This window comes from Bubalus kerabau, chromosome 15, assembly GCF_029407905.1.
Source record: "Bubalus kerabau isolate K-KA32 ecotype Philippines breed swamp buffalo chromosome 15, PCC_UOA_SB_1v2, whole genome shotgun sequence".
In the NCBI taxonomy this organism is placed as follows: Eukaryota; Metazoa; Chordata; class Mammalia; order Artiodactyla; family Bovidae; genus Bubalus; species Bubalus kerabau.
In genome coordinates, this window is record NC_073638.1 from 34,919,669 (window position 1) to 34,947,175 (window position 27,507).

The 27,507-nt window shown below is 51.4% G+C and overlaps 1 protein-coding gene across 1 annotated transcript in view; it reads right to left on the reverse strand.

Annotated features, from left to right (window-relative positions):
• The window catches only part of OTOG (otogelin), an 83,686-nt gene extending 60,179 nt beyond the window's left edge, over positions 1-23,507 (reverse strand). Inside the window, exons 1-22 of the mRNA XM_055547484.1 lie at positions 23,411-23,507; positions 22,914-22,974; positions 22,689-22,749; positions 19,493-19,571; positions 18,506-18,598; positions 18,184-18,338; positions 15,590-15,708; positions 13,933-14,138; positions 12,981-13,111; positions 12,609-12,715; positions 12,096-12,205; positions 11,573-11,701; positions 10,602-10,710; positions 10,286-10,332; positions 9,660-9,805; positions 7,341-7,473; positions 6,252-6,429; positions 3,892-4,016; positions 2,798-3,010; positions 2,007-2,199; positions 579-653; positions 299-342 (exon numbers count right to left, since the gene is read on the reverse strand). Of these exons, the coding sequence (XP_055403459.1) occupies positions 299-342; positions 579-653; positions 2,007-2,199; positions 2,798-3,010; positions 3,892-4,016; positions 6,252-6,429; positions 7,341-7,473; positions 9,660-9,805; positions 10,286-10,332; positions 10,602-10,710; positions 11,573-11,701; positions 12,096-12,205; positions 12,609-12,715; positions 12,981-13,111; positions 13,933-14,138; positions 15,590-15,708; positions 18,184-18,338; positions 18,506-18,598; positions 19,493-19,571; positions 22,689-22,749; positions 22,914-22,974; positions 23,411-23,507 (2,611 nt within the window). The remainder of the gene's footprint in view (positions 1-298; positions 343-578; positions 654-2,006; positions 2,200-2,797; positions 3,011-3,891; positions 4,017-6,251; positions 6,430-7,340; positions 7,474-9,659; positions 9,806-10,285; positions 10,333-10,601; positions 10,711-11,572; positions 11,702-12,095; positions 12,206-12,608; positions 12,716-12,980; positions 13,112-13,932; positions 14,139-15,589; positions 15,709-18,183; positions 18,339-18,505; positions 18,599-19,492; positions 19,572-22,688; positions 22,750-22,913; positions 22,975-23,410) is intronic.
• Between the last annotated feature and the right edge of the window lie 4,000 nt (positions 23,508-27,507).

Sequence of the window (27,507 nt, forward strand, 5' to 3'; positions counted from 1 at the left end):
AGCCAGGGGAGGTCAGGACTGCCCAGATATCCCAGCTGGTCACCCCTGAGGGAGACAGAGTCTCGGCATCTCCTTGACAAGCAGGAGGGACAGCCTCTAGAGTGGAGCTGAGGTTGGGACAGGCTCTCACAACGCCACGCTCTAAGCTGCAGCCTTTCCCGAGAGGACAAGGACTACAGTGGTTTGGCATGAGACCTGGGGCGGGCTCTCCTCGTCCTGGCCTGTCCTCAAGCTCCCAACCTTTGTCTCCCCCATCCCACCACCATGAAGGAGCCCCTTCCCTCCCAATCCCCCTTACCCGGGGCTCCGTTATCACAGCTCATGACTCCATCTTTGCAGTGGCTGCAGAGAGAGAGAGAAGCACTGGGGTCAGCCCACCCAGTCACTGCAGGGCCCAGAGACCCCGAGTCACTGCACTCAGGTCACTGCGGAGCTCAGACAGACATCCCACTGCTGTCTCTGGCTCCCTGCGCAGAGAGGGAGGCTGTCACTTCATGGAAAGTCCCACACAGCTGCATTTTCTTTAGTCAGCAACTTCCATTTAAAGACAGGAATAATAATGCCACTAGAAAGCTCACCAGTGGCCCAGAGTTGGGACATCGCTGTCTCCAGGGGGATAATCCATTCCTTGGAAGTGGCAGGAGCACTGGTTCCTATAAAAGCCGGGAACGGAGAAAGGTGAGGTGACTCTGGAGTCAGGGCAGGGACCACCAAGGACAGGCACCCCGCCGTGCAACCAGCCAGGGGCGTTCACACCCAACATCTGCTCTGATAGCTCAGTGCCTATACCACACGGGTGGTTAAAATATTTTGAACATCAGGCTAGGCCCCCCTTTCTCTTCCTTACAGGGGATCTGTAAAGTGGGGATCCTTACGCGACCCTTTTCATAGGTTCCTCTTTGTAGGTCATTTGAGGGCAAAGACTGTGTTTCCTCCTCCCATACCTCAAACAGCTGGTTACAGCCAAGTGCAGGCCTTGGAGCAGAGCAGTTGAGGGCTGGACGGGTTGTCTGTACTCATCCAACCCCAACTCATTCCTCACCATCTTCTCCCTCCCTAACTCCTCCTCCATCCCACATAACTCTCACAAGCTCCCCTCGCTCACAACACTCAACCTCAAGGGGTGGGGGCACGGCACACATCTGGATCTCAAGCGAGGACTCCAGCTCAGAAAGGGCTCTGAGTGAATCAAATATGTTCCCCATCATTCATGCTGATGTCCCCCACATTCAGTTGAATGTTATACCATTTTACAAATTAAAAAAAAAAAAAGAAAAAAAACAGGCCTGGAGGGGACCAGGGGTCTTGCCAGTCAACCCTGAGATCTTGTGAGGTCACCACCTCCCACCTGCCCCTTCCACTCTGCCCTCCAGCCGCACAGAGAACGCCCACAGCCAGGTCTCAGGGTGCTCGCCGAGTCCCCTTTGCCTGGAGTACTCCTTCCTCAAATCTCCACTTACATGCCACTCCTCAGAAAGGCCTTCCTCCTAGGTTCACCTCATGTGACATAAGAGCAACCTCTCCCTCCCCAGGACTCCCTGGGCTCGCTCGGCTGTATTTGGCAATGTAGCTCTTGTTACCACCAGATCCGTTAAGTTTCTGTTTATTTGCTTATTTTATCTGTCTCACCACCTAGAATATGAGCTCTTGTGAAGGCAGGATTCTGTTTTGCTTGTTGCTGAATTGTCTAGAAATGCCTGGAACATACCAAATCAATCAAGATGTGTGGAAGGAGAGGGGAGATGAGGGCAGAGAACCTCTCGGCTCTGAGGGGTTGTCCTGTCTTGTGGCAAAGTCAGACTGGACCCAAGAGCCAGAGTTGGGGAAAGAGGCCTGGGTGGGAAGTGGGGAGGGTGTCCGATAAGCCCAGCTTATCCTCCAAGGCCTGCCCTGCGACCGAGGTGAAGTAGGCACAGGAGAGGCCCAGGCAGGTACCCAGTTTCATATGCTCTGGAGACCCCCAGCTTCACTACCCCCTGACACAGAGCTCAAGCCAGCCTCCTCACCTGGGGACACAGAGGTCAGCCTGGGTGTCCAGGTAGGTGTCTGGTGGGCAGGCACAGCCCTCCACACACTCGTCCCCGCTGAGGTCACTGCCACCATCGACCCCACAGGCCTCAGGGCCGGCCAGGTCCTGGCAGGTCTGTCCACACGGAGCCACACACGGGCTGTACTCCTTGGTGGCCTCACAGGACAGCGCTGTTGTGAGAAATGTGACTGTGCTTTGCCTTCCTCGCACACCCACAAGTTTGTGGAGTGGGGTCACCATCATAAAGAAGAGAACCCAGAGCCAGAGAAGTTAAGACATTTGCCCAAGGTCACACAGCAGGTCAAGGTTACAGCTGGGATTTGAACCCAGTCTGCCTCCCACTGTCCCAGAATGGCAGAGCCACAGAGGTAGATCGCATCCCAAGTTCAGCCTGGACCCTATGATTGGCATTTCCTTCTCTATGCAGGGCATTCCTCTTAGGTAGTGATTTTGTGGGGGGAGTGGAGGACGTCCCCTGATAGTCTTGCACTCACCCCATCACTCACACATAGACACACATACACAAGTGTGTAAATACACACACACACTCTGCCTTTCTCACTTCCATGGGCTGTGAAGATCAACTGTGCTCCCTCCAGCATCCCCTCAGGGTCCTTGACTTGGGGCTGCCCTCTCTTCACCTGGCCACCAGCCCACTCCCTGGGGTCTCCCACAGCCAGTCGGGGGGCGGGAGAAGGTGGACCCTCAGAGCTGAAGCTCCTGCTCCTCCAGGGCCCTCACAGGGGCACACAAGCATGGGGTGCTTACCACAGCCTGGCAGGCGGGCACGGAAGTCAACAGGGAGCCCATGGCGCTGGCACAGGTGGGCGTAGTGAGCCAGTGTGGCACACAGGCAGGGCTGCCCACAACGGCAGGCATCTCGGCGGCACTGCTCAAAGTAGGGCACAGGGCTCAGGTACGTGGAGCAGGGTGCAAACAGCTCCCCCGTGAGCACGCTGCAGGCCTGCAGGGCAAAGGAGGCTGGAGACAGACGAGTGGGCAAGGGTCAGGGGTCTGGTTTGCCTGGTGCTCTGGGCCCCAGCTTCTCCCTCCCTCCCCACAGCTGCAGGGACTGTACACAGGAGTGTGTGTGCATGTGTGTATGTGTATATATGTGCGGTATATATGTGCGTGAGCATGTGCAGGCATTCACGCAATGCATTCCTCATGTCAGGAGTCATAGAAGTGGACAAAACAGGAAACGGGCAAAAGTCCCTGCTCTCGTGTGGCAGACATTCTGGGTTGGGGAGACCATCCCTAAACAACTTCAACAGTAAATTCAAGGTGAAGAATCTAAGGAGAGAAAGTTGAGAAGGAAAATGGGGATTGCAAGGTGGGGGCAGAGGGGAATTGTGATTTTAAACCGAGTGGTTCGGAAGGCCTCAGTGGAAAGATGTTGTTAGACTAAAACCTTGAAAGAGATAGAGAGTCAGGCGTGTGTCTATGAGGAAAGAACATTCCAGGAGAATGGAACAGCAAGTACAAAGACCTGGAGACGAGACAGACCAGGCTGGGTCAGAAGAAAGCAAGGAGGCCAGTGCTGCTGAGCTAGGTGGAGGGTGGGTGCGGGGAGGAGGTGAGATAAGGGGGGTGGGAGGAGAGTGCAGGGCCTGGTGGGGCCACTGTGAGGACCTGGACTTTTGCCCTGAGATGGGGGAGCCGGTACAAATGTGCGTGTAGGTGACGGGGTAGAACGTGAAGTTTGCTTCTGCCTGATCCTCACCAGAAGGGAAGGCCCGTCCGCTCCCCACAGCTCCTCCTTTCTGATCACTCCTACCCAATGTGGGCAACATCCTCACGCCCAGGCTCCCATCTCATCTCTCTCAAACCAATCCTACCCACCGCCCCCCCAGCCACCTCACCGGCTTGCAGATGCACGTCACAGGGGTCCAGCGGGGAGCCAGAGACCAGCGGGGAGCAGGCGGACAGCGTTTTCCAAGAATTGCCAAAGAGCTGTGGAGTGCTCTCAGGCACACCTACTGGGGACCTGCAGCCATGGTAGAGCCACATTCACACACTGGCCCATGTGCACCCAAGTGAACACACAGCATACACCCAGGTAAGCATCCACCTGCTCATGTACACGGGAGAAGGCAATGGCACCCCACTCCAGTACTGTTGCCCGGAAAATCCCATGGATGGAGGAGCCTGGTAGGCTCAGTCCATGGGGTCGCTAAGAGTCGGACATGACTGAGAGACTTCACTTTCACTTTCCACTTTCCTGCATTGGATAAGAAAATGGCAACCCACTCCAGTGTTCTTGCCTGGAGAATCACAGGGACGGAGAAGCCTGGTAGGCTGCAGTCCATGGGGTCGCACAGAGTCGGACATGACTGAAGCGACTTAGCAGCAGCAGCAGCAGTTCATGTATACATGCATGTGCACACACACACGGAGGCAAACATAAAGCATGAACACCCATATTCCGATGCCTATGTATCCTCCCAAATATATACCATTCATAGGTTCACATATACCACCTGCACACACACATAAACACACACACACACACACACACACACAAAGCACAAATATATACAGACATGCAAACAAAAAGGAGATCTACGCAGACACATTCAAACACATGCAACTACAAATGTGCAGGCATGCATATATGCATCACATTTAACAGGCTCCATATGGGTTTGGGGCCATACACTAGCTCACACTCCCTACCAACCCTTGGGTCTTCATGTCAGAAAGAGATAAACAGGGACACCAAGAACCAAACTTCAATGAATAAGGACTTCCTTCACCCTCCTTTTCCCTCCCTCTCTCCAGGTGGGAAAAAGTCACACGAGGGGCAACAAGGGGCAGGAGATACTCAAGTTTCCTAGATATCATCAGTCTCCAAGGGTTACTGAACTGGGTGTAGATGGTACAATGGCCAAGGGTCATAGGCCCATGAGGGGCAAATTCCGCCTGGCGCCCACCACATACACATTCCTGCTCCAGAACAGTGAGAACACAAGTTACACAGAGCACCATTTCCACCTAGGATTCACGGCTAGGAGTATGGCAAGCAGCACACACACTAAATAAACATGGTCTGCTCCCCTCATTCTGATCAGGTGCCCTGACACCAGGCAAGGAGCTGTCCGCCAGGCAAGGCAGAATAGGATGCTACATTTTAAAATGTACCTGCATGGAAAAGCTCTCAAGTTTTTTGTATTCTTGATTTCCCAAACACATTCTCATTTCTGGCTGAAGAAAGCCTCTTACGTTTCTTTCTACATCACCCAATGCGTGTAACTTGAAGGACTGACCAGAACCTCCAGCCATCAAGATCAATCATTTGTTTTCCTTTCTGGAAAGTCTGACTTCTTCTGTCCCCTCCCAAGTTCCCAAACTGTGTCCATGCCGAGGAGTCAGCATTTTAAAAAGCTCTTGGGATGACTCTTTGGCACAAGAAAGACTGTGAACTCCTGCCTTAAAGAAACACATGCTGTGCTTAATCGCTCAGTCCTGTATGGCTCTTTGAGACACCATGGACTGCAGCCCCGCAGTCCATGTCCCCTGTCCATAGGGATTCTCCAGGCAAGAATACTGGAGTGGGTTGCCATGCTCTTCTCCAGGGGATCTTCCCAATCCACAGATCAAACCCAGGTGTCCTGCGTTGCAGGCGGATTCTTAACTGACTGCGCCTCCAGGGAAGCCCAAGAATACTGGAGGGGTAGCCTATCCCTTCTCCAGAGGATCTTCCAGACCCAGGAATCGAATCAGTCTCCTGCATTGCAGGTGGATTCTTTACCAGCTGAGCTACCAAGGAAGCCCTAAAGAAACATACTTAAATTTAAATGTAGAGGAATAAACAACCAATGATGCACGTTTTGCACAGTGAGAACCCATGGGGGTTCTGGAGAAATATTAGACAGTGTCCAGGTACATATCTTCGGAGAAGGCAACAGCACCCCACTCCAGTACTCTTGCCTGGAAAACCCCATGGACAGAGGAGCCTGGTAGGCTGCAGTCCATGGGGTCGCTAAGAGTTGGACACGACTGAGTGACTTCACTTTCACTTTTCACTTTCAAGCATTGGAGAAGGAAATGGCAACCCACTCCAGTGTTCTTGCCTGGAGAATCCCAGGGACGGGAGAGCCTGGTGGGCTGCTGTCTATGGGGTCACACAGAGTTGGACACGACTGAAGTGACTTAGCAGCAGGTGCGTATCTTAAGGGCCCCGCCTCCCCCTCTCCTTCCGGTTCCGGGGCAGGGCACATACAGGAAATCGTCCTGCGTGTTGCCGTTGAAGGTGCCGCAGAGGCCCACGGTGTCCTCCACCCATCGCTGGTCCACCTGCAGGTAGAGCCGCAGGCCTTCGCGGTCGTAGAGCACCCGCACACCCACGTTGGTCCTCACGCGCAGGAACACGGAGGACAGCCTCCGGATCTCAAAGGCGTCTAGGCACAGAAGGAGAAGGGATGTAGGAAGTTCGGACAAGATAACCCCATCCACCGCCATCACATGCATAGCTCCCCCCTCAGCCCAGACCCAGCCCAGTCTTCACACACAGTCAAGCTCTGCCACAAAGAAGTGAAGCTCTGGGTTGGTTTGGGGAGCCCTGAAGAAATCCTGGTCAATGATGAAATCAGGACCCAGGGATAAGCTACCACAGCAGCCCCAGATGAAAAATTTCTTCTAGCATTCAGTGCCAATTAAAACTTGCCTCCCTAAGCACTTGGTTTTTTTTTTTTCTCCCCTAAACAATTGGTATGTTTCCTTCTCTAGCAAAAAAGAATTCTGTAACTACCCGTTTTTGGTTTTGTTTTTTTCACAGTGGCCACCAGGAAGGTGAAAATATGATTTCAGATTCAATTGTAGCAATTTTAAAATTTAGATTTAGTTGTAGTGAATTTTACATCTTTTGTGACTTGCTTTTTTTTTAAACCTCTTTACACCCCTTGCATCTGCACTCTTCTCAGCCTTGAGCCCTTACTCTTTATTTTTTCTTTTTAGTTTTTTTTTATGCTATTTTATTTCTTAATCGTTCTGCCATTTTTGTTAGATTTTGTGTTTCCTACAAGCTATCACAAAGCCCTTGTGAAATCAGAAAGGATAATAATAGAGTGGAGATGGAAGAGAGCTCCATTAATATCCATAAGTTAGGAAAAGCCATCATACTGCCATGAAACCTACTGCAGTGGGGGCAGAGACAATTCTACAAGTCCAGAGTCCATGTTCCTGGGACCAAGGTGTCCCCTGGCCTGATTCACCCAGTACTAGAATGTGAGCTCCTGCCCATACATCAGTGCTTTGCCAGAAGAGCCTGCGCTGCTAACTTTCAGCCAGCTCTTGTCCACCAGGGCCGTACCGTCTGTGTAGGGTGGGGTGACCTTGTACTGGTCAAACAGAAGAACGTCCCCTGCTTGGGTCAAGGTCACCTGCCTCCGAGGGTCCTGATGCAGAATCACTGACACTGACTGGACACAGACTCCGTCCTGGTTCTAGTGAGAGAGGAAGGCCAAATGGGAAGGATTAGTCTGTCTCCCTGCTGATCCCAACAGAGCCCTCCAAGGCAGGGATGTCAGCACGGTTTGAGGCCAGGGGCAGGCTCCTCACAGTGTCAGAGACCCAAGGGACATTAGGGGTCCTCTAACCAAATGCTCTGATCTGGGGAATGAGAAGGCAGAGGCCCAGGCTGGAGAAGGTTAGTGGCAGAACTAGGATACTACAAATAAAAATGGTAGTCAACCCTCAGGCCATGACACAGAGCAGAGCTGGGCCCCAGATGGCTCAGAGTCCAGTCTCTGAAACACTGGCCTCCCCCACTTGACTGCAACCCAGGATTTAATTTCATCCTTTTATTGGTGTTTGTGTAGCTCTTTCCATGTGTCACACCCTGCGGAATATCAAGCTCCACTCATAAGCAGGCAGGAAATGAGCTAATATTCTCTGGGCCTCAGGGTCTCATCCCCGAAATGGGCAGTACACATTGGGTCCATTTATACTTCCCTTCCACACAATCATACATGATGAAAGTGATAGATATAGTCCCTGACCTCATGAAGAATACACACTCCTGAGGGATACAGATTTTAAATAATGGATTACAAAGTTGGTTAATTATTGTGATCAGTGCTGAAAACAGGTGTAGGGTGCTAACGAGACTTAGCCTGCAGAGATAGGAAGGGACATCTTGGGGAATGATGATAATAGTGTAAAAATAATCACAACAATAATATAACACATAGTAATACTATCGATACAATATTATTATAGGGCTTCCCCGGTGGCTCAGTGGTAAAGAATCTGCCTGCCAATGCAGGAGACAAGGGTTTGATCCCTGGTCCGGGAAGACCCCACGTGCATAGAGTAACTGAGCCCATGCCCCACAACTATTGCGCCTGTGCTCTAGAGCCCAGGAACTGCAACTATTGAAGCCCATGTGTCCTAGGGCCTGTGCACAGCAACAAGAGAAGCCACTGCAATGAGAAGCCCGTGCACCCCAACTAGAGAGTAGCCCCTGCTAGCCACAACTAGAGAAAAAGCCCGTGCATGCAGCAACGAAGACCCAGCACAGCCAAACATAAAAAAAAATGCTCTAAGTCTACAAACAGTAAACGCTGGAGAGGGTGTGAGAAAAGGGAGCCCTCCTACACTGTTAGTGGGAATGTAAACTGATACAACCACTATGGAGAACAGTATGAAAGTTCCTTACAAAAACTAAAAATAGAACTACCATATGATCCAGCCATCCCACTCATGGGCACAGCCCGGGAGAAAACCATAATTTGAAAAGATACAAGCCTGTCAATGTTCACTGCAGCACTATTTACAATAGCCAGGACAAGGAAGCAATATAAGTGTCCACTGACAGAGGAATGGATATAGAAGATGTAATACATATATACAAGGAATATTACTCAGTCATAAAAAAGAATGAAATAATGCAAGTTGCAGCAACACTGGATGGACCTAGAGATTATCATTCTAAGTGAAGTCAGACAGTGAAAGACAAATATGATGTCACTCATACGTGGAATCTAATTTTTAAAATATTATATAAATGAACTTAATTACAAAACAGAAACAGATTTTGAAAACAAGCTTACGGTTAGCCAAGAGGAAATGTGGCATAGAAGGAGGGATATATTAGGATCTTGGGATTAATATACACACACTACTGCATATAAAATAGTTAACCAACAAGGACGTACTGTGTAGCACAGGGAACTCTACTCAATAATCTGTAATAACCTATATGGGAAAGGTATCTGAAAAAGAATGAATATATGTATATGTATAACTGGATCACTATGCTGTACACCTGAACCTATCTTAACATTGTATATCAACTCTACTCCAGTAAAATTTAGAAAACAAAACCAGAAAGAATGACTCACTTTGCTGTACAGCAGAAATTAACACAACATTGTAAATCAAATGTATTTCAATAAATTAAAAAAATAAAAAACAACAACGATGGCCAGGACAGGGAAGCGACTCAGCCAACAGATGTTCTGGAGCCAGAACCCAGTTTGCTGTCCCCCGCTCTGCCCAGAAACAACAGATAGCAGGGTGGGGCTGTGGGAGGCCCTGAGGCCGTGCCCTAAAGCCCCAGCCTCTCTAGGGGGTGGCAGTCAGGGGCGGCTGGCTGGCTGGAGCCTGGGGTCCCAGCTCTTAAACTTACCAGGCCACATGGGGCGTTCTGCAGCGTCACTGTGAATGTGCCCGAGGAGCGGCTCTTGGCCAGGATGTACTGACACGTGGCGGGGAATGTGTAGCGGCGGCCGTCGAAGGTCGTGAAGTGGATGTCACCAGTCACTGAACACTCAGCTGAGGGGCAGAGAGAGGCAGCTGACCCGGGGGGCTGCCCCACGGGGTGTGCCTCTGCCCTGTGGCTCTGAGCACCCAGAGGAGACGGCACCGTGTCCACAGGAATCAGGGGTGCCTGGAGCCCTGGCCCTCCCTTTGAGAGCCCCGGTCACTTGGGAGAAGCCCCCCAGGTCTGTCTGAAGGGAGATGCAGCTCTCCTCTCCTCTCCCTCTAACTGGAGACCAGGCCCTGAGCATGGAGGCCAGTCTTGGTCCAAGTCCCCTACACTCAGGAGGGACCCCATGAAAAACCCTCCCTGCCAGGGCAGAACAAAACCCTTCATCAGTCTGAGCAGTTCTGAGAACACAAAGAGGGGCAGGCAGAGCCAATGGAACTGAGTGAGTGCCCCACCCCAGCTGCAGGCCTGGCCCTCTGAGCTCCCTGGCCCAAAAAGCTGAGGGGCTGAGAGAAGGGGTGGAGTCCAAGTGGGGCCAGACGTACCTGGGCAGACAGACGTGCTGCACACCCACCTGCCCGCAGTGCATGTGCTGAAACACAGAGACCAAGGGAGTAGGGACTCACCTCTGCAGGGCTAGGATAGATGCTAGAGGGCTGCAGAGCTCCTTCCCAGCCCTCAGTCTTCCCAGCTCTAAAATGGGTGGTGGAGAGTCCACCCACAGAGTGGATCTGATGAGATCTGTGACTCAGAGGTGCTGAGTGAGTGCCCCAGGTGATCAGGGTCCTAGAGGGGTGGAGGGGTAGCCCTGATGGAAAGCCCCAGAAGTCACCGTTCCCCTCCCCAGCAGTAGACACGGACCAGGAATTGCAGTCTTCTTTCACCACAGAGCCAGTCGGGTACAGGGTCCCATGGAACTCACAGGGACACTCAGCCGGTGCCACACAGCCCCCATCCTCGAAGATCAGCCCTAGGGTGACAGGAAAGGCCCACTTAACTCACCTCCACTCCTGTTTACAAACCTTTCATGGTGCTTCAGGGCCTGTGATAAAAATCAACTCATCCACACTCTTTCACCACCCAGCTCATTTTCAAACTTTCTCCTGTATAAATGCATGGCTCAGGCCAGATCTGAGTCCCCTTTGAGCAAATAATCCCACCTCCAGACCTTTGCTCTGAGAACGACTCACCCCACACAAAGAGCATGCTGACTAGCTTCTTCTCTCCATCTCTCAGAAGCCTGTCACTGTATCCAGAATCAACTAAGGGGCCACCTCCTCCAGGAAGCCTTCCCTGATAACCTCTCCCCACAAATGAATTCCTGTATCTTTTCTCGTTTGAACTCCTGAGCTGGTCCTCACCATATTATGCCTCAGACTGGAGTTATATGTGTAACTGTCATCACTGCAACCAGACTCAGATTCCTAAAGTCAACAACTGTATCTTTATATTTTTTTATTTCATCCTCACCAAGCAAGCTCTGCACCATTAGATGTGCTGCAGATTTATACACCATGAAAAACAGTACACAGATGGAAGTTTAAACAAATACATGTGTGATAAATGAATAAATGAATGACTGAATACCTTGTCCCCATCTACACACCTTAAAAAGCTCAGTCTCAATGAAATTAAATATCCTGTTGAATCTTCAAGAGCTACGGCTCTGCCCCTACCCTTACCTCCCTTAAGCCATTCATTCACTCATTCATGTATTGTTTGTTCCTTCCTTCCTTCATTCTACAAACAGACATGCTCTGACCCCTGGCTTCACGCTCATCTATGCCAGGCCAGAGAAATGCTGCCAGGCACCCACTGACCCACTAGCATACCGTCAGGGCAGTAGCAGCCGTCCACACAGGCTATCTCGCTGTCCACACAGGATGCCCGCGGCTGGCAGGAGGCCGGGCAGCAGGCGACGCACTCGTTGTAGACAAAGGCCTTCTCCTTGCAGAGCACCGCTTGGAAGGAAGGCAGCATAGTACGGCCTGCCTGCTCCCTTCTGGCCCCAGTTCTGCCAGGGCCTACCCAAGCCCTGGGGGTGGGGGGTGGGGGGCGGGGTAGGAGGGCTTTCTTGGTCCCAGTTGGAGCACCGGGTGACCAGGAAATTAGTGAGAGCCTGGGAGACCCTAAGAGCCACTTTCATTGCACTTGGTGGCCCCAGGTCAGTCCCTCCCTCTCTGAGCCTCAGTTTTCCCATCTGTCTCATGGGGATGGAACCTCAGGGCTTAACACTCCTGATCACTGTGGTTCTCAGCAGGACAGGACATTGACTTGAGGCCTGGGAATGCCACCCACAGCCCCAGGACAGAGCTTGTCTGTATCCCTCCCTGCCCACAATCAGGCTGCACCTACTGCATGACTGGAGCTGGTTCCTCCACCCCTGCAGCGGCCGACCTGCCTGGGCACATGCCCGGGCATACTCTGCCAGTGCCCGGCACCATGTGGCTTCATCGCCTGCTGATCTGTACAGGGAAGCCGAGGATATAAGATTCAACCTGCAGCCAGCCCCCCAGCACCCGATGGAGTCTGCCAGGGCTCAGACTCTACAGCTGGGAAAGGTAGCCAGGGGAGGCAGCTAGGTATACAGACCCCTAGACTGGAGGTTGGAAAATCTGGGCTCTTGTCTCAGCATTGCCCCTGACTGATGAGACCCGGGGGTGGTCAGGCCCCATTTCTGGGCCTTGATTGAATGAGGACAGTCTGTCCCACCCATGCAGATACATAAGCATTTCAGAACTTTGTGAAGCCTATCTGTTACTGCCTGGGATCATCAAGCTCAGTGGCCCACGTGCTGAGCCCCCACCCACTACTGGGAGAGGTCTCCCCACAGCCCAGTACCACCCTTGCTCCTGGGTCCCCACTCACTGGCAGAGATCGCTGGTACAGCTGGCCATGAAGGGCAGAGGGCTGACGAAGGCATGGCAGGTGTCAAAGGGGGGTCGCAGCAGTGCCTCACAGCGGTCATACACACCCTGGGGTGTGGGCCAGGAGCCAGAGCTGGAGGCTGGCAGGGCCACACACAGCCCTCTGACTTCACCAGTCCCATGCAGCACCCCAACTTGGGCCCAAGGGAGAGAAAGAGGAGGATGGAGAGGAGACGGAAGGGGTGTGGACACCTACAACCTTGGTCCCCTGCAGCCAGTGACTTTCCAAGAAGTAGACAGGAAACCAACCTAAGCCAGACACTAGGGTGGGGTTAGGGGGCTGGAGTAAGGGGGGTCGGCCCAGGAGCCACACCTGCATGGTTCCCAGGGTCTGCTGCAGGCATGGAGGGCGGGGCAGGGAGGAGGTTGTGGGACCTGGAGGCTGGTTGGGGGCCTGCTCCTGCCAGCTGTGCACGAACTCCGCCACATCATCCGTCAGCTTCCCTGTAGGGCAGAACAAACATGACCGCAGGTGGGGGCCACAGGGGAGGCAGGTGGAGCCGAAGAGATGCCAAGAGAAAGGCAGGGCGTTGAAAAACCAGCCTCCTGAGCTACCATTCCGGTCTGCATTTCCCTACAGAGCCATTCTCCTGAAAGAGTTGTTTGGTAAGCATAGTCAAGAATGCTCAAGACCCTCAAGGTTCCAGGAAGTGGCTCCCTGCTGCTCTAAACTCAGAAAAGCAACACCATGCCATCGAGACGGAATGAACGTATGAGTCTGAACAAGCGCCCATGCGTCTCTGAGCATGAGGTTCCCATATGTGAATAGGGCAAACCATCCCCTTGTGAATTTATCACTAGGACTACATGAGACGCTACGGGTAAAGTGTTCAGTGTGTTGTGGCTGCTCATAGGTGGCACTTTCTCTCTGGCCAGAGTTGCTATGATTTGGTCTAAACTCTTCACTTTAACTTCCTGCCTCTCCAGCTGGAGCCTTTTTCTCCCTGCCTCCCTCTGGCCCCTGCACCCTGCAGTCCCCTCAGCTCCTCCATCCCCCAGACACCTTGCAGGGCCAGCGCCACCTGGCAGTGTCCATTAGATCCTCACGCAACCTAAGTAGAAATTCTCATTACATCTATTTTACAAATGAGGAAACTGAGGACCAGAGTGGTTAAAACACAGTTGGAAGAGGCCTCTGACCTCCCCCCAGGTCTTTATACCATGACCCCAGGGTTCTGTGCCAAGTCCCTTCCCACTCCTCCCAGCCCAGCCTATCCTCCACCCCAACCAAAACCCCTTTGGTGGCCACCTGGCCTGCGCCTCACCATAGCTGGTCACCAGGTCATCCTGGGGGTCGGCATTGTTGTTCCCACACAGCCCATGGGTCCAGCCTAGGAACTCTGGACTCATTTTAATGTAAACAGCTGAGGTGCCATCCCAGGCAAGCGTGAAGGCCGACTGAAGCCGCACGAGGACATAGCCAGCAAGCTGCTGTAGACGCAGGTTCCCCATCACGTGAGGCAGCTGGAGCCTGCAGGATACAGCCCAGAGCTTCAGGGCGTCCACATCACCTCTACCAGCCCAGGCCCTTCACCAGGGGACCACCATCCTCTACCCGCAGGACCCACCATGTGCACAGGATCAGCCTCACCCCCTGGCCACTGACACCATAGGCTGTAAGGTCCCTATTTTCCTTCCCCCTGACTTCTTGGGTGCTTGGAAGTCCACAGTTAAAAGGGGTTTCCGTGGTTTTCAGAGTTTTAAAGTTGCTTTTCAAAAGTACAATTCCCCTTGCTCTCTGGAATCACAGTGAAGACAATCATGGGATTTTGAGCCCTAATAGTGGTAACTTTTTATACAAAAATTATTAACATATATTTTATTGATGGTGTTTCAATAAATAAAGGGCAGTTAGTCAAGCAGAAAATAATACTTAAAAAATAAAACTGCAATTTCTCTGGCAGGAATAAATCTTAGAGTGACTGAAATTGCCAGTTTGTTTTTTCAGACAGGAGCGACAATATAAACAGACATCCACTTTGCTTATATTTTTGGTGGGAAGCAAGAAAGGAGTTGGAAGAGAAAAAGAAAAAGCCAAGAGAGAAGACAAACAGGACATGAAGGAAAGAGTTCAGGGCTCCAGCAATCTCAATATCCTCCCCTGTTTTACTGGCACAGACTCTCTTAGCCGATCTGAAATTTAGCAACATTAACACAGATGAAAATCCGGAGGAAAGCAAAAGGAGTGTCTAACCAGTCAGAGCCGGAACCAAAAGAGCCAGCTACCAAGGCTTCATTCACAGGGAAACACTGTGGATCTTCAATTCTATACTCAGCACCAGAAAGCATGGCTACCCCGTTTCCAGGTCTGAAGCAGGAAATGAGAAAGGGGAGAAGGGTCAGTGCAGGAGGGTCCCCCTAACAGCAAGATGAAGTGGCAGTGGACAGCCAAGGAAGGAGAGTCCAGTGAAGAAGAGGTGCAAGAAAGATTTCCAAAAGGACCATAGTCTGGAGCCTTTTGATGTAGGAAGCTGGGACTTCACCCCTTAAATAGTCCCTCAGTCATCTCTGAGGTCCCAACAAGGTAAGTGACAGTCAAATGACCCCATGCCATCAGAAAAGGGTGAAAGTGTGCTCAAAGTCTGCTCTGATGAGGCTTGAACTATGTAGGATACATTCAGGAAGATTTCCTTCAACTTGTGGAAGCAAAAACCTGTTAATCATGCCTATACAGCTATCTGGGAAACTTCGCTCATTGCCTGAAAATGTATTGTCTGGAAACCCACAGGGCCTGAGAGTTCCAGAAAATCATGAGGGACTCGTCTTTCTGTAAACCCAGCTGATCTGCCGGTATGTTTCTGCCATAGAGGTGGAGATTCTGTTTGCCCCCAGAAAACAACTCGAGAAGGGCAGATGCTCAGCCATCTCCCACCACCCACACCAGGGAGTAGGGGAGCTCAGGGCAGAAGGCATTGGAGTTACCTCACACCTCCACGGGTGACCTCCTTGGCCAGATGGATCTCCTGCTCACCCGCAAAGAAGAGGCTGGCAGACCTGGAGCAGGTGTAGGGGAAGGAGCCGCACTGCGGGTCGTTGTGCACCTGGGGGCGGATTTCAGAGGCCACTGTGCAAGCTCCTGCCACTCACCTGGCCCCCAGCTTCGGCTATGGGCCCAGAGGCACCCTGTTGAGCTCCCACTAATGCTGGACTGCCTGCCCGCGGCATGCCAAGCACCTGTCCTCTGTCATCTCTCCCAGTCCCCACAGCACCACAGGGAGGTCGGAGCTATCTTTACCTGCACCTCAGAGAGGAGCTGGCTCGTGCTCAGAGAGGTGAAGTGACACAGGTGACATGCACACAGCCAGGATTCCAATCCAACTGTGCTGTCTCCCTATTTCTGGACGTTTTTTTGTTTATCCACCCCAGCTTATCCCATCAGACTGAAAGCCCAGTTATACACTCACACCATCTCACACTCATAATGAACACAACACACATCTCAAATAGGTACATCAGAGGGCACTCTCAATGCTCACACTATAAATACACACTCCTACCACCACCCTGGTAGAGGTGGCTTAGCTGTCCCCTACACACACATATCACTCCTGAGTTGCCTGACACATGCGTGTCTCCTCTGCCCCCGCTCAGACAGAACCTACACCTCCAAAGCCACAGCACCCAAGGAAAGCAGGCAGGGGCTCTCAGAGTTTAGGGAAAAGTCTGAAATGTACCTCTGCCAACTGTGAAAATCCATCCCATGAGTGAACAAACCTTCCACTAGATTATTGTTAAACATGGTTAGGTGGGCCGGAGCCATTTCAACTAAAAGTAGGACCTGTCAAAGCTATTCCATAGCCTAAATATTTTTCAAATTTTTGGGAACATGACCCATAGTGAGAAATATATACACATATAAATTAAATAAAATAAAAAGTTTTACAAAATAATATTCATCACTATTAATGTACAAAGCATTCCTACAATATTTTTTATTTATATTCTCTTTTGTCTTTTTTTTATGCTGGTTATGACTTATTACTTATTCATTTCATAACTCAAGAATGGGTGGCACCCCACTGGTCTAGGTAATCATAACGTGTGTGTGTTAGTCACTCAGTCATGTCCAACTCTTTTTGACCCCATGAACCGTAGCCCACCAGGTTCCTCTGTCCATGGAATTCTCCAGGCAAGAATACTGGAGTGGGTTGCCATTCTCTTCTCCAGGGGATCTTTCCAACATAGGAATCAAACCTGGGTCTCGTGCATTGCAGGCGGATTTTTTTTTTTTTTTTTTTTTTATCATCTGAGACACCATGAAATGATACAGTCATGATGTGTGATACCCATGATACTCTGTGGCGAAGAGGGTCAGGGTCCCCGGTCCATCCAGGACCTGGCCCCCAGACAGTCCCTTGGCAGGGCTATGCCTGAGACAGAAGAGGCACACCCAGCTGGCAGAGGGGCGACACTGAGTACCACGCTCTCCCCCATCTCCCAACCCCTCAGCCTAACTCCACGCTGGCCAAGGTGCCCTCCAGCACAGCAGCCTCCCCAGCTAGACTCTTCTCCAGGTAGAGACTATACCTGCAGGTGACTGCCCACTTGACACACAGGGAAAATGTGAAAAGCAAATCTGTCTGACCATGAGACTGTGACTCTTACATATGTTCATACACAAGACAAGCTTTTACTGAACATTAATCCAGGTACTGGGAATAGCAACGGAAAAGACATGGTCCCTTCCTAGAAAACTTACATCTGAAGAGGAGACCAACCCAGAAACAGATTTTTGTAAGAGAAACACAATGATAGGGTAATGGTGTGGAACTCTGGTTCCACAGAAAGGAGCCCCTGAGCCCACTCAGGAGGTCAGAGCATGCAAAAAGTCTTCTTAGAAGAGGTCACCCTAAGCTGAGTCACTCAGGACCTCTACCATTTCCTCTGTGGCACCACGCTCTTTCTTATCTAAGGTTCATACCATAGCATCCAATGTTCCTTTGACCTAGAGTATTCTCCTGTCTGTCCCCACCCCTTCACTTGTCCAGCTCTAATTCATTCTTCAAATACCAATGTAAATATCACTTCCTGCAGCAGGAAGCCCTCCCCATCACCATATTTCCCAATAGGCAAGGTTAGGTTTCCATCACACACTCTTCTAACTGTTTGACATTCTCCTCTATTGCACTCAGTGGCACTTGAAATGATTCATTTGACTTGATGTCTGTTTTCCCATTAAACTGTAAGTTACATGAGGACAGAGACCACATCTGTGGTGTTGTCCACAGGGCCAGCACCAGGCCTTGTGCCAGGAAAAGAGTACAACTATGCACTTAATAAATACTTGGTGAATGAGAGACTAAGTGAATGAATGGCCAGGGGCAACCAGAAGGGAGTGGATGAGTGAGAACCACGGAGCCTTCAGCTGCCTCCAGGTGCACAAGCCCTGGGCAGGAGCTGGGAGGGTGAAGGAAAGCGCCAGCCTCTTTAACTCTGCCGAGCAGAGCCCCGGCCAACCAAGCCTTCAGGGCCTAGAGGAACCTTCCCGGACAGGCAGGGGGCAGTGAACACCTCACCTGGACTGAGAAGATCTGCCCCTCAGGTTCATGGCGCCCCACCAGAGTGTAGCTGCCCTTCCCAGACAGGTAGTAGTAGAGGCCATCAAACGTCTCCACGTGATGCTGTCCCCACGCCCGGCAGATGCTGTCTCTCTCAGGGCCAGCATTGTACACTGAGCCAGGGACAAAAAGGGCATCTCTGTGTAGCAGCAGTGGACACCGAGCCCAAGGCTAGTGGGTTCCCTGTCCACTCTCTCTAACCCAGACCCCTGAGTCTCAGGTCCACAGATTTTCTTAAACCTGTGGCCCCTCCCAGAGGTGGAATGGAGCCCAGACTCACCCATCTGGCAGCGCGGCCCGGTAGCATTGAAGCGCCTGCAGTCACAGAAGGCTGGGTGCACACATTCGCCCCCGTTGAAGCAGGAGAACAAGTCTGCAAGGGAGACGCAAGGCATCGCCCCATCAAGCTGAGAATGGCAGAATCCATTGACGCAGCACCTCCGTCACGATGGGACCCAAGCCCCCCACCTCCCAGAGCAACATGGAACTCAGATCCCCATCACAGCGAGCCCCAACTTTCCTCAGGAGCTGGCTTTGATGGGGGCAGGAGCAGGGTGCCTCAGACAGCTGCCCCACCCTCTCCCTAATAGGCTGTGAAGTCTGAGTACTGACCTTCGGTATGTATCAATGGCCCCAGGCCAGCCCCACCTAGGCCTTCAGTTTCCTAAGCTAAAAGTTCTCGGCCACCAGGCAAGGCATCAAAGCTGTGAATACGGAGCATGAGGGGTGAGCAGGAGCCTGCCCAGAGCTTTTCATGGACTGCTCTTCCTCATTGCTCCATAAACTTAGGGGAAGAGTCCGTAGTGTAAACCAAGGAATGCACTTGGAATGTAGTAGAAAGGAAGGCCTCAGAGGATGAGAGGACAAAGCAGAGTGGCGTGTGGCAAGGGAGGGAGCCATAATATGAGAAGAGGGATCACAGACAGAGACCAGGTGAGGGGAGAGGCCACAAAATAGTAGAGAGAGGCTACAGACACAGAGTGATATCCAGGGGGAAAACCACCACTAAATAAGAAGCTCAACCTCACTGGAGTCAGACAGTGTGAGGGGGGACAGCCACAGGGGCATGGTCATGAGACCAGGACACTCCTCAGGCAGGAAGGGAAAAGCAGAGTAGAGCTGGACGCTGGGGCTGGGGACAGTGGAAAGAGACCCCCTGCAGGGAAAAGAGGTCCCAGGAGGCCCCAAGACAAGCCCCGGGCTCCCCTCACAGGCCTTTCTGCAGGCAGGGGCCTCCCACGAGCCCCAGGGAAGGAGGGGCACTCACAAGACGGTGCACATTTGGCCCGATGGAGCCGCCTTTCCCAGGAAGACATGGCCAAGGAGTCCAGGACTTCAGCTTCCTCCTTTTACAGACAGGAGACGGAAAAGAATTCAATCCAGGGCTGACCTCAGGGATGGCGGGCTTCCTGAAGGTCACAGCCCTTCCTGTTCACTACCTGGAGGGAGGCAGGCCCTCTGCTGCTGGGTGCCCCAGTTACCCAGCCCACCTCTGAGAAGCCTGGAGGCAGGATTTTCAGGTGGCGTGAGGCCTGGTTTACACCCTCCTGAGTGGCATCTCATTGGCAGGCTGGGGAGGCCTGTAGCCTGAACACAACCCCCTCCCCTCCATGCTCCAGTGTCCCCCGGCCTCCCCCGACTCCCTCCCTAGTAAACCTTTGTATGCTCCACAGCCCAGCACAAAACCCTCTTGTCTGGAGAACAAACACAACACCTCCTCACCACAGAAACCATACGGGGCAGAGCTGAGAAACAAAGGCAGCCCCTCAATCCAGGGCAGGGGAACATCCCCCACCCCAACTCAGCCTTTTGGGCTCTTCTATCAGCAAAAACAATGCCTCACGGATCACAACCCGCTGTTCTCAGAACTCATCTGAGTCAGAACCCTCCCCGATACCACACACCTGAGGACAAAGGCAAAGCCCCGCTGAGATCCTGTTTTCCAGACCAGAAGCCCCATCCCATGGTCTCTTGAGATACGAACATCTGAAATCAGGACTTCCCCGAACATCATTTCACTGTGTTCAGTCCCTCTCAGAACTCCAGCCTGAGGGTCTAAAGTCACCCAGCACCGGGACCCTTGGCACAGTAGGATCTTCACTCTCAGGGCCTAAGTCCTCTCATTTGAACAACTTCTGGGACTGGGGGCCCAGCCTGGCCCAGGTACAGGGAACACGTGCACGTGATCTTGCTCACAGGGCTGACAAGGCACGAACCACACTGAGGGTGTTTGTCTCATGTATTTTCTCCTCACTGTCACCTCCTCATCCCTGGGCTAAATCCCCAGCGTCTAGCAAAGACTAGGAACACAGAACTATTCAGAACCCTTGGTCCCTGGAGCCCAACCCCAGCTCTTTGTCCCTCCTGTGGGTTGTACTTCTCCACCTCCTGCCTGGCCTGTGCTGCAACGAATCGAGGCCATTTCTGGAGAAGAATTTTAAATCCTTTCCAAATGATTCATCTTCATTATAGATGGGGAGTTCTTAATTATTTTTATGCTATGAATCCTTCTGACAATCTAGTGACGATTATGGGCCCCTTCTTGCAACAGATGTTTCTAAATACGTAAAATAAAACATAAGATTATAAAGGATATCAAACATATTGCAATGCAGTGATCAAATATTTTAGAAAAATGAGTAATGGTGATATTTGTGCTTTTTTATTAATACATTAAATCACAGGACCAAGCGACAGGCCATACCACTGCCAGCATGCAGGAGCAGTGAGCATAGATGCGATCTGGAGACAGCGACAATTGCAAGCTGATAGCAAAATACCTGTGATTTCTATTAATGAGAGTCACAGACACTGCTAATATTCTGTGGTCTGTAACGTCTAGCAGTAATTAAAGGGAAGACTAAATTTCAGTCCCATTGAAGTTTCCATAAATAACAATGCATTTTTCCCCCCATCCAAGTTCATGGACTTCTGGTCTACACCAGCAATTCTCTGGAGAATGGCTGAGCTCTATAGAGTGAGGCAGCACAGAAATGAAGGCTGGTGAGCTACTGGTCTGAGACCTCCCCTTCCCTTACTTAAGAGGGCATTCCAGGCAGAAGCCTTTGAGGGATCCCCAGGTTCACTTTTTAAGTAGCCTTATTCCTGCCCAGCCTCCTCCAACTCCAGTTGCCTTCAAGGAGAGCCATTCTAACCCCTTGTTTGTTCTGAGGAGTAACGTGAGAAACCTACTGGGGTTGCCTGGTCTGGATGCTTCCCCAAGGAAAAGAAGGGGAGGCCTACCCTGGAATCCAGCAAGGAAAGAAGCCCTCTAGGGGAATGAAGTGCTTGGGTAGGAGGATCATTATGCTGCTAAAATACAGGGATCCCTGGAGTCCAGTGGGGGCATTTATGCAGTAGAACATGCTAGCTAGAAGACCTTGCTCTGCTTGTGCCCTGAGGGCCCGGCAAACCATCCACCTGCCTCAGTATCCCCATCCATAAAAAGAATGATGAAAACATTTTAAAAATAAAATAAAAACTAAATAAAAAGAATGACGACATTATCTTTCAGTTCAATCTGGGGCCTGGAGAAATGGGAAAAAAAGATACAAAACCCCCACATAATCCAGACATTCAAAAGTAAGCATGCCTCCTCCTTCCTTGGGATCTTCATATCTATTTCAAAAGGGCAGGTATTTGGGACACATTGTTTTCTATTATAAAAGATGCTTCCATCCTGCTGGCACAAGGAGCTCCCCAGAGCGGATCCCAAGGGCCAGGGTGTGTGAACTGAGGCTCAAGATTCTCTGGGAGGAGACAGATGCAAGCCAGGACCAGAAAAGGAAACTGAATCACTTGATCCAGAGACCGACCGAAGTTTGGCAAAGAGAGAAAAGCACCACCTCTTCCTAAAGTACAGAGGATCTGATGTATGACAGAAACCACAAAATTCTGTAAAGCAATCATCCTTCAATCAAAAAAAAAATTTTTTTTTAAGTAATAAAGCACAGAGGACCTGGGGAGGGTGGGCAACAGGAAATGGTCAGGACTTGGAGGATGGGTCTGCCTCTCAACCAACCCTTCCTTGCAGGCCCCACCAGGGGGCCTCAAAGCAGCACTGCTGCGGATGCTCAGGGGATGAAGAGGGACCTCTGACAGGGTTTAGGCCAGGCAGGGAATAGAGAACTCCACTCTCCCAAACCTTCATCTTCCCGCTCTCACCCAGGAAAGGAAAGAGTTCAGCTGTCTCCTGACGGCAACTCTGTGCCCTCTTCCTCTAAAACACAAGTTATAAATAAACAAAAGTTGGCTATAGGGCCCCAAGAGATTAGGAAAGTGGAAGTAGAAATATCCTATGAATTTGCATTCTTCAGACACATACTAAGAATCTTGTTGGTTCCTTTTGGAATAACTGTAGAAACATACTTCCTGCCACCTACAGAGCTCCCAGACAGCCTCAAACCCCGACAGAAATAAGCCCCTGCCCAGTGAAGTGTCCCCTTCCCCAGGCCTACCCTTACCTGGCCTCCCATCACCGTGGTAGCATCCCCTATGGCAAGGACTGCCTCTTGATGGCTGTGGCTAGGTGAGAAACAAGCCTGGTGTGGGTGAAGGGAGAGGAGTGGGCCATGCCCCCCCACCATCCCAGGCCCATCCCGTCCCCTGTGCTAACCCCTGAGGTCACCCATGCCAGGAATGAAGATGGAACCAGTGAGCGGGGTAGCTACCAGTTCTTGCCTACTCACCTGGGATCCTGGGCTGGCTCAGGCTGCAGCTCTGCATTGCCCCGGGGTGTGGGTGCTGCGGCTAGGGGGTGGGGGGATTACTCTCCACTCAAGTTATGCCTCCCACCCCTTCTCACCCTGTTCCCTACCTGCTGGGAAGCCTCTCTCATACCTGCATCACCCCCATTCTCTCTCCCTGCAGCCTTCTCAAATCCTTTCTCCCCCTCCGTGGGGTCTCTTTTCCAACAAGGGTCTCCCTCCTCCTTCCCACTCTCTGTGCCCCAGTTTTCTCTGGTTCCCCCTCCTTGGATCTCTTCCACGCTGCCCAGCTTAAGAGCCATTCCCCTGACTGCGGCTGGCCTTTCTTTCCTTCTGCGGTCCCTCCTGGACCCATTCCCTGGCTGTCCCCCTGCCGTCCCTCAAACCTTCTTTCTTTACCCTCTCTCCAGCTGGCCCAGGTCTGTCGCTCTAAACCTTCTCCCAGGTTCCTGGCCTCCCCTAGTCCACACCCCTCTCACCGAGAGACTGCAGTGGCGGAAACTCCCCTGCCGGCTCACCCCGGGGCAGCCAGACGCAAGCTAGGAGCAGGCAGAACACTGGCGCCGGGGCCCCCATAGGGGCGCGCGGGGACTGGGAAGCTGAGCGCAGGACCAAGTCCGAGTGCCTCTCCCGCGAAGGCAGAGTCACACCTCCACTGGTTGGAGGCCGCCGGGCCTCTTGCTCTCTTGCCCCAGGATACCCTTGGCTCCGCCCCCCAGGCACCTGGCTCCGCCCCGAGCTAGAGAGACGGGACCGCCCAACTTATTACCATAATTTAGGAGTCTGATCGGTGTGCGGGGCGTAGAGGGTGGCCGCCTTTGTTCTTCTTGGTCTGTGGCTGCCCCTCCCCGAGGGAGGTTGGATTCAGATCACACTCAGCGCTAAGTCCCTTGGAGGAGCAAGGAGGCAGGAGTCTGTGCAGCTTCCAACATCCCTTGCTCCTCAGAGATCCCTGGCTCAGGAACCTGGGTTCTGGAAGCCCCTTACTGGGTTCTTGGAGACCCAGGATGCTGGTATAAGTCTGGTCCTATGCATTCCTTTTACAGAGGTCCCAGGAGGCGCAACTCAGTGATCAGTGGCAGAGCCATGGCTCAGGCCTGCAGAGTGTAGCCTGTGTTTACACCATTTCCCACTACAGCCTCCTGGGTCCCCAAGACCCCACTCTACCCCTAGTTTTGAGCTAGGGATCCAGCCTCTAGGAGTTAGATCATGCCTTAGTCCTCTGTGTGTCCAGCACTAGCTCAGGCCCCAGTTCAGGATATGTTGACTAACAGAAATGCCTTACACTCAGATATTATTGGTCCCGTTGAGGCCTGACTTTGACAAAAACAACTTCAGTTTTGTGAATAAGATACGCTCTGCCCAGGAAAAATTTTGGAATGGTAGAAATGTGGGCCTGAGAGCCTTGGGAAACTTTGCATCTTTCACTTGGCCAACTAAGTGTTAGAACACCAACCAGATGCCAGGCCTTGTAGATGGTGATGATGATAGTGTCAGCCCTCACAGGCCCCTGGGCAGAGGTGTATATTTGGGATGCCTTTATTCATTCATCCTGTCAACAAATTTATTGAGCATCTACTCCTCGCCACACACTATTCTGGAAATACAGTGGTAAATAAAGCATGGATAGCTATCTCCACACAGCGTATTTGAAGCCATGGGCTTAGGTGGGATGATGAAGAGGAAAAAGCCAAGGATGGAACCTTAAAAAACACCAGTTAAGGAATGGGTGAAGGCAAGACTCTTAGAGAAAGCTTGAAAAGGAACATTCATGGTGTAATAGGGAAGGACAAATCTGACTCCATATTGAATCTGTTTCCTTTACTTTAACCTTCGTATTCTGTTGCTTTTGCTCTAAGTCAAAAATGTAGCTAATAGCGTGAAATATACAGGATAACCCATTTTCAGGGCTCTGACCATTAAAGGTCTAATACTTTCCCACTCATATAGAGACAAAAGTTTCAGAACAGAGAATAACATTTGTCTTGTTTGATGCTTACAGGAACGTTGAGACCCAAGCTATGTGGACAGCTATAAGAACAAAGGATTCCAACATTAAGAAGTTTGCAACATCCAGCCACACTCCCTCCCCCTTTAGTATAAAAGATGCCTGCTTCCTCTTTCAGTATAAAAGAAGCCTGAATTCTAACTCAGGGAAGATGGTTCTTTGGAACTCTAGTCCACCATCTTCTTGGTCTGCTGGCTTTACAAATAAAGTCACTGTTCCTTGTCCCAACAAGTCATCTCTCAGTTTATTGGTCTGTTGTACAGCAAGCAGTATGAGCTTGGGCCTGGATTCAATGGGAAAGGAGAACCAGGACTCAGTTTTGTCCCTAAAACCAAGAGGGAGGCATTTAGAGAAGAGCGTCTGTGTGGGCAATGTTCAGGTAAAAGAAGGATTAGGGTATCACTGGATGTCATTCACCCTCACAAGGGGATTTGCTGCTCTGCCTGAAATCTGTACATGAAATAAACAGCCATATGACATAGTTATGAAATGCAGAAAGTCAAAAAAGTCAGTTGGAGGGGAATTTGTTTTATGCACGTTTCCTAGACCTTTGAAAATCCCACAAATCTTTTATCTCCAACATAACTAATTAATACTAAGGGGAGAATATGGATGCTATTTTAAGGTTCTTTTCCAGAAAGGATTTACATCTCAAATTAGGTCATAATTTAGATAAATAAAAATAGTCTGCTGGCAAAACTTCAGCTATTGCAGGTGGGCTGCAAAGGACAGGGTCTCTAGATGCCTCTAAAATTACAGTAATTTGCTGATTTGGGCTGCAGTCCATCTCCTGTCCCCTCGCCTTTGACATGGTGCAAACAGGGCAGGCCCTCGCCCTGGGTTGAGTGCAGAGACAAGTAAACAAATTCGTAATTAAAGGTGCCCACTCTTTCCATTCACAACTGTCTTTATCACCCCTCACCCCCTCTGTGCTCTCAGTCTGTCTCAGCCTTGGTTCATCATTATCTTTGCACCCCAGCACTAGACCTGATCTGGGTGGGGCAGCAGAGACTGGTGGCCTGAAATGAGATCTTCATTCCCTGCCCAGGAATTGAATCTGGGTAGCCTGGGTGAAAACCAGGAATCCTAGCCACCAAACCAGCAAGGGCTAGAGGCTAGAAGCTAGTTTTCCCTGGATCTTTGCCCCCAGTGAAAAGTGCATTTATCACGGAGGCAGAAACTGTCAGTGCAGGTACAAAGTTTATTTTAGAGACATAGCACCACAACAAGTGGGAGAGCGCATAGAGAAGCAGTTTGTTTAGTTGAGATAGAAGCAAGGCTGAGATGCACACCCAGAGAGAAAGGGTGTGGGCGTCCCCCCAATGAGGAGGAGCACAGTAAAGAGGAGGTTAAATCATTTATATAGGTCAGTATTTCCGGGCCTTTGTCTTCTTTCAGGCCAATTGTCTGGTTTCTTTTTCCATACCTGGCCTATCCTGGGACCCTCCCCTGGGGTGTGCACACACCCCATCAGCCAAGGTGGATCTCGAAGTGAAGGCTTCTGGGAGGAGCAAGACTCATATGGCTTGGAGTTATCCCCTGACTTTTAACTCCAAGGAGCCTTTCTGCACATGTGTAGTGTCTCCCGTATCCTCTACTCAGACTGGACTTTTGCCTTATTCCTTTGAGATGTTTACAGGAGACAAAGACTTTCTATTTACCCTGTTTCTGTTGTTGCTTCCATTTGTGAGAGCAAAGAGGGGGCTGGTGGTCCGTTCCTCAACTGCAGCCCACCTATCTCTTGCCTCAGGAAATGCAAAGAGGAGGCAGGCTGGCTGATTGTAAATATCCAACCTGGAGCCCGTCTATCTCCTACCTCAGATCTTAGTTGAATTGATTCAAATGAACCAGACAGGCGTCATCCCCGGGTAAAGGTCGGCTGTAAATCAGGATGTCATTTCCAGGCTCTTCCATGCTTGTGTGTGTGTGTGTGTGGCGGGGAGCTAGGGAACTGTGGGAGAGGAACTCAGTGGAGAAGGGGCCCTCCTACCCACTGTTCAGGTTCCTGTGGGCTACAGTAACACCCAACCCCAAGGAGTTCACAAACAGGTTTCTTCCAAGTTGGAAAAGTCCAGGGAAGCAACTACTATAGAATGTACAGTGAAGGTGAGATGCTTGGCAAGGGGTGACAGACAGCTTCCTGAGATCCCTTCAGTTAACCGCGTGTGTTTGGGAACCACTCCAAGGGCAGGGCCAGTCACACGTCCAACCATCGCTGCCGCCACCATAGACACGCCCTCCTGGCCAGCGGCTCTCAGGCTTCAGTGAGAGGCGGCGAGATTCAGGACAGGTACCTCCCGCCGCCCCGCCCCGTCCGCCCCAGGCCCCACCCTCTCCTTCCCAGGCTCCGCCTGTCACGGTCGCCGCCTCTGAGGGCTGGAGCAGCCCGTCACCCAGCAGCCGGCACCCGAAGGAGCGGAACTGTGTAGCAAGCGACTCGATCCAACCCAGCCATGGATCGGAAGGTGGCCCGAGAATTCCGGCACAAGGTCAGAGCCACTAGCGGCCCTCCAGCGCCCCCGCGGAGTCCGGGGGCGGAGTGGGTGGGCGGTGGATACCCACGGCACC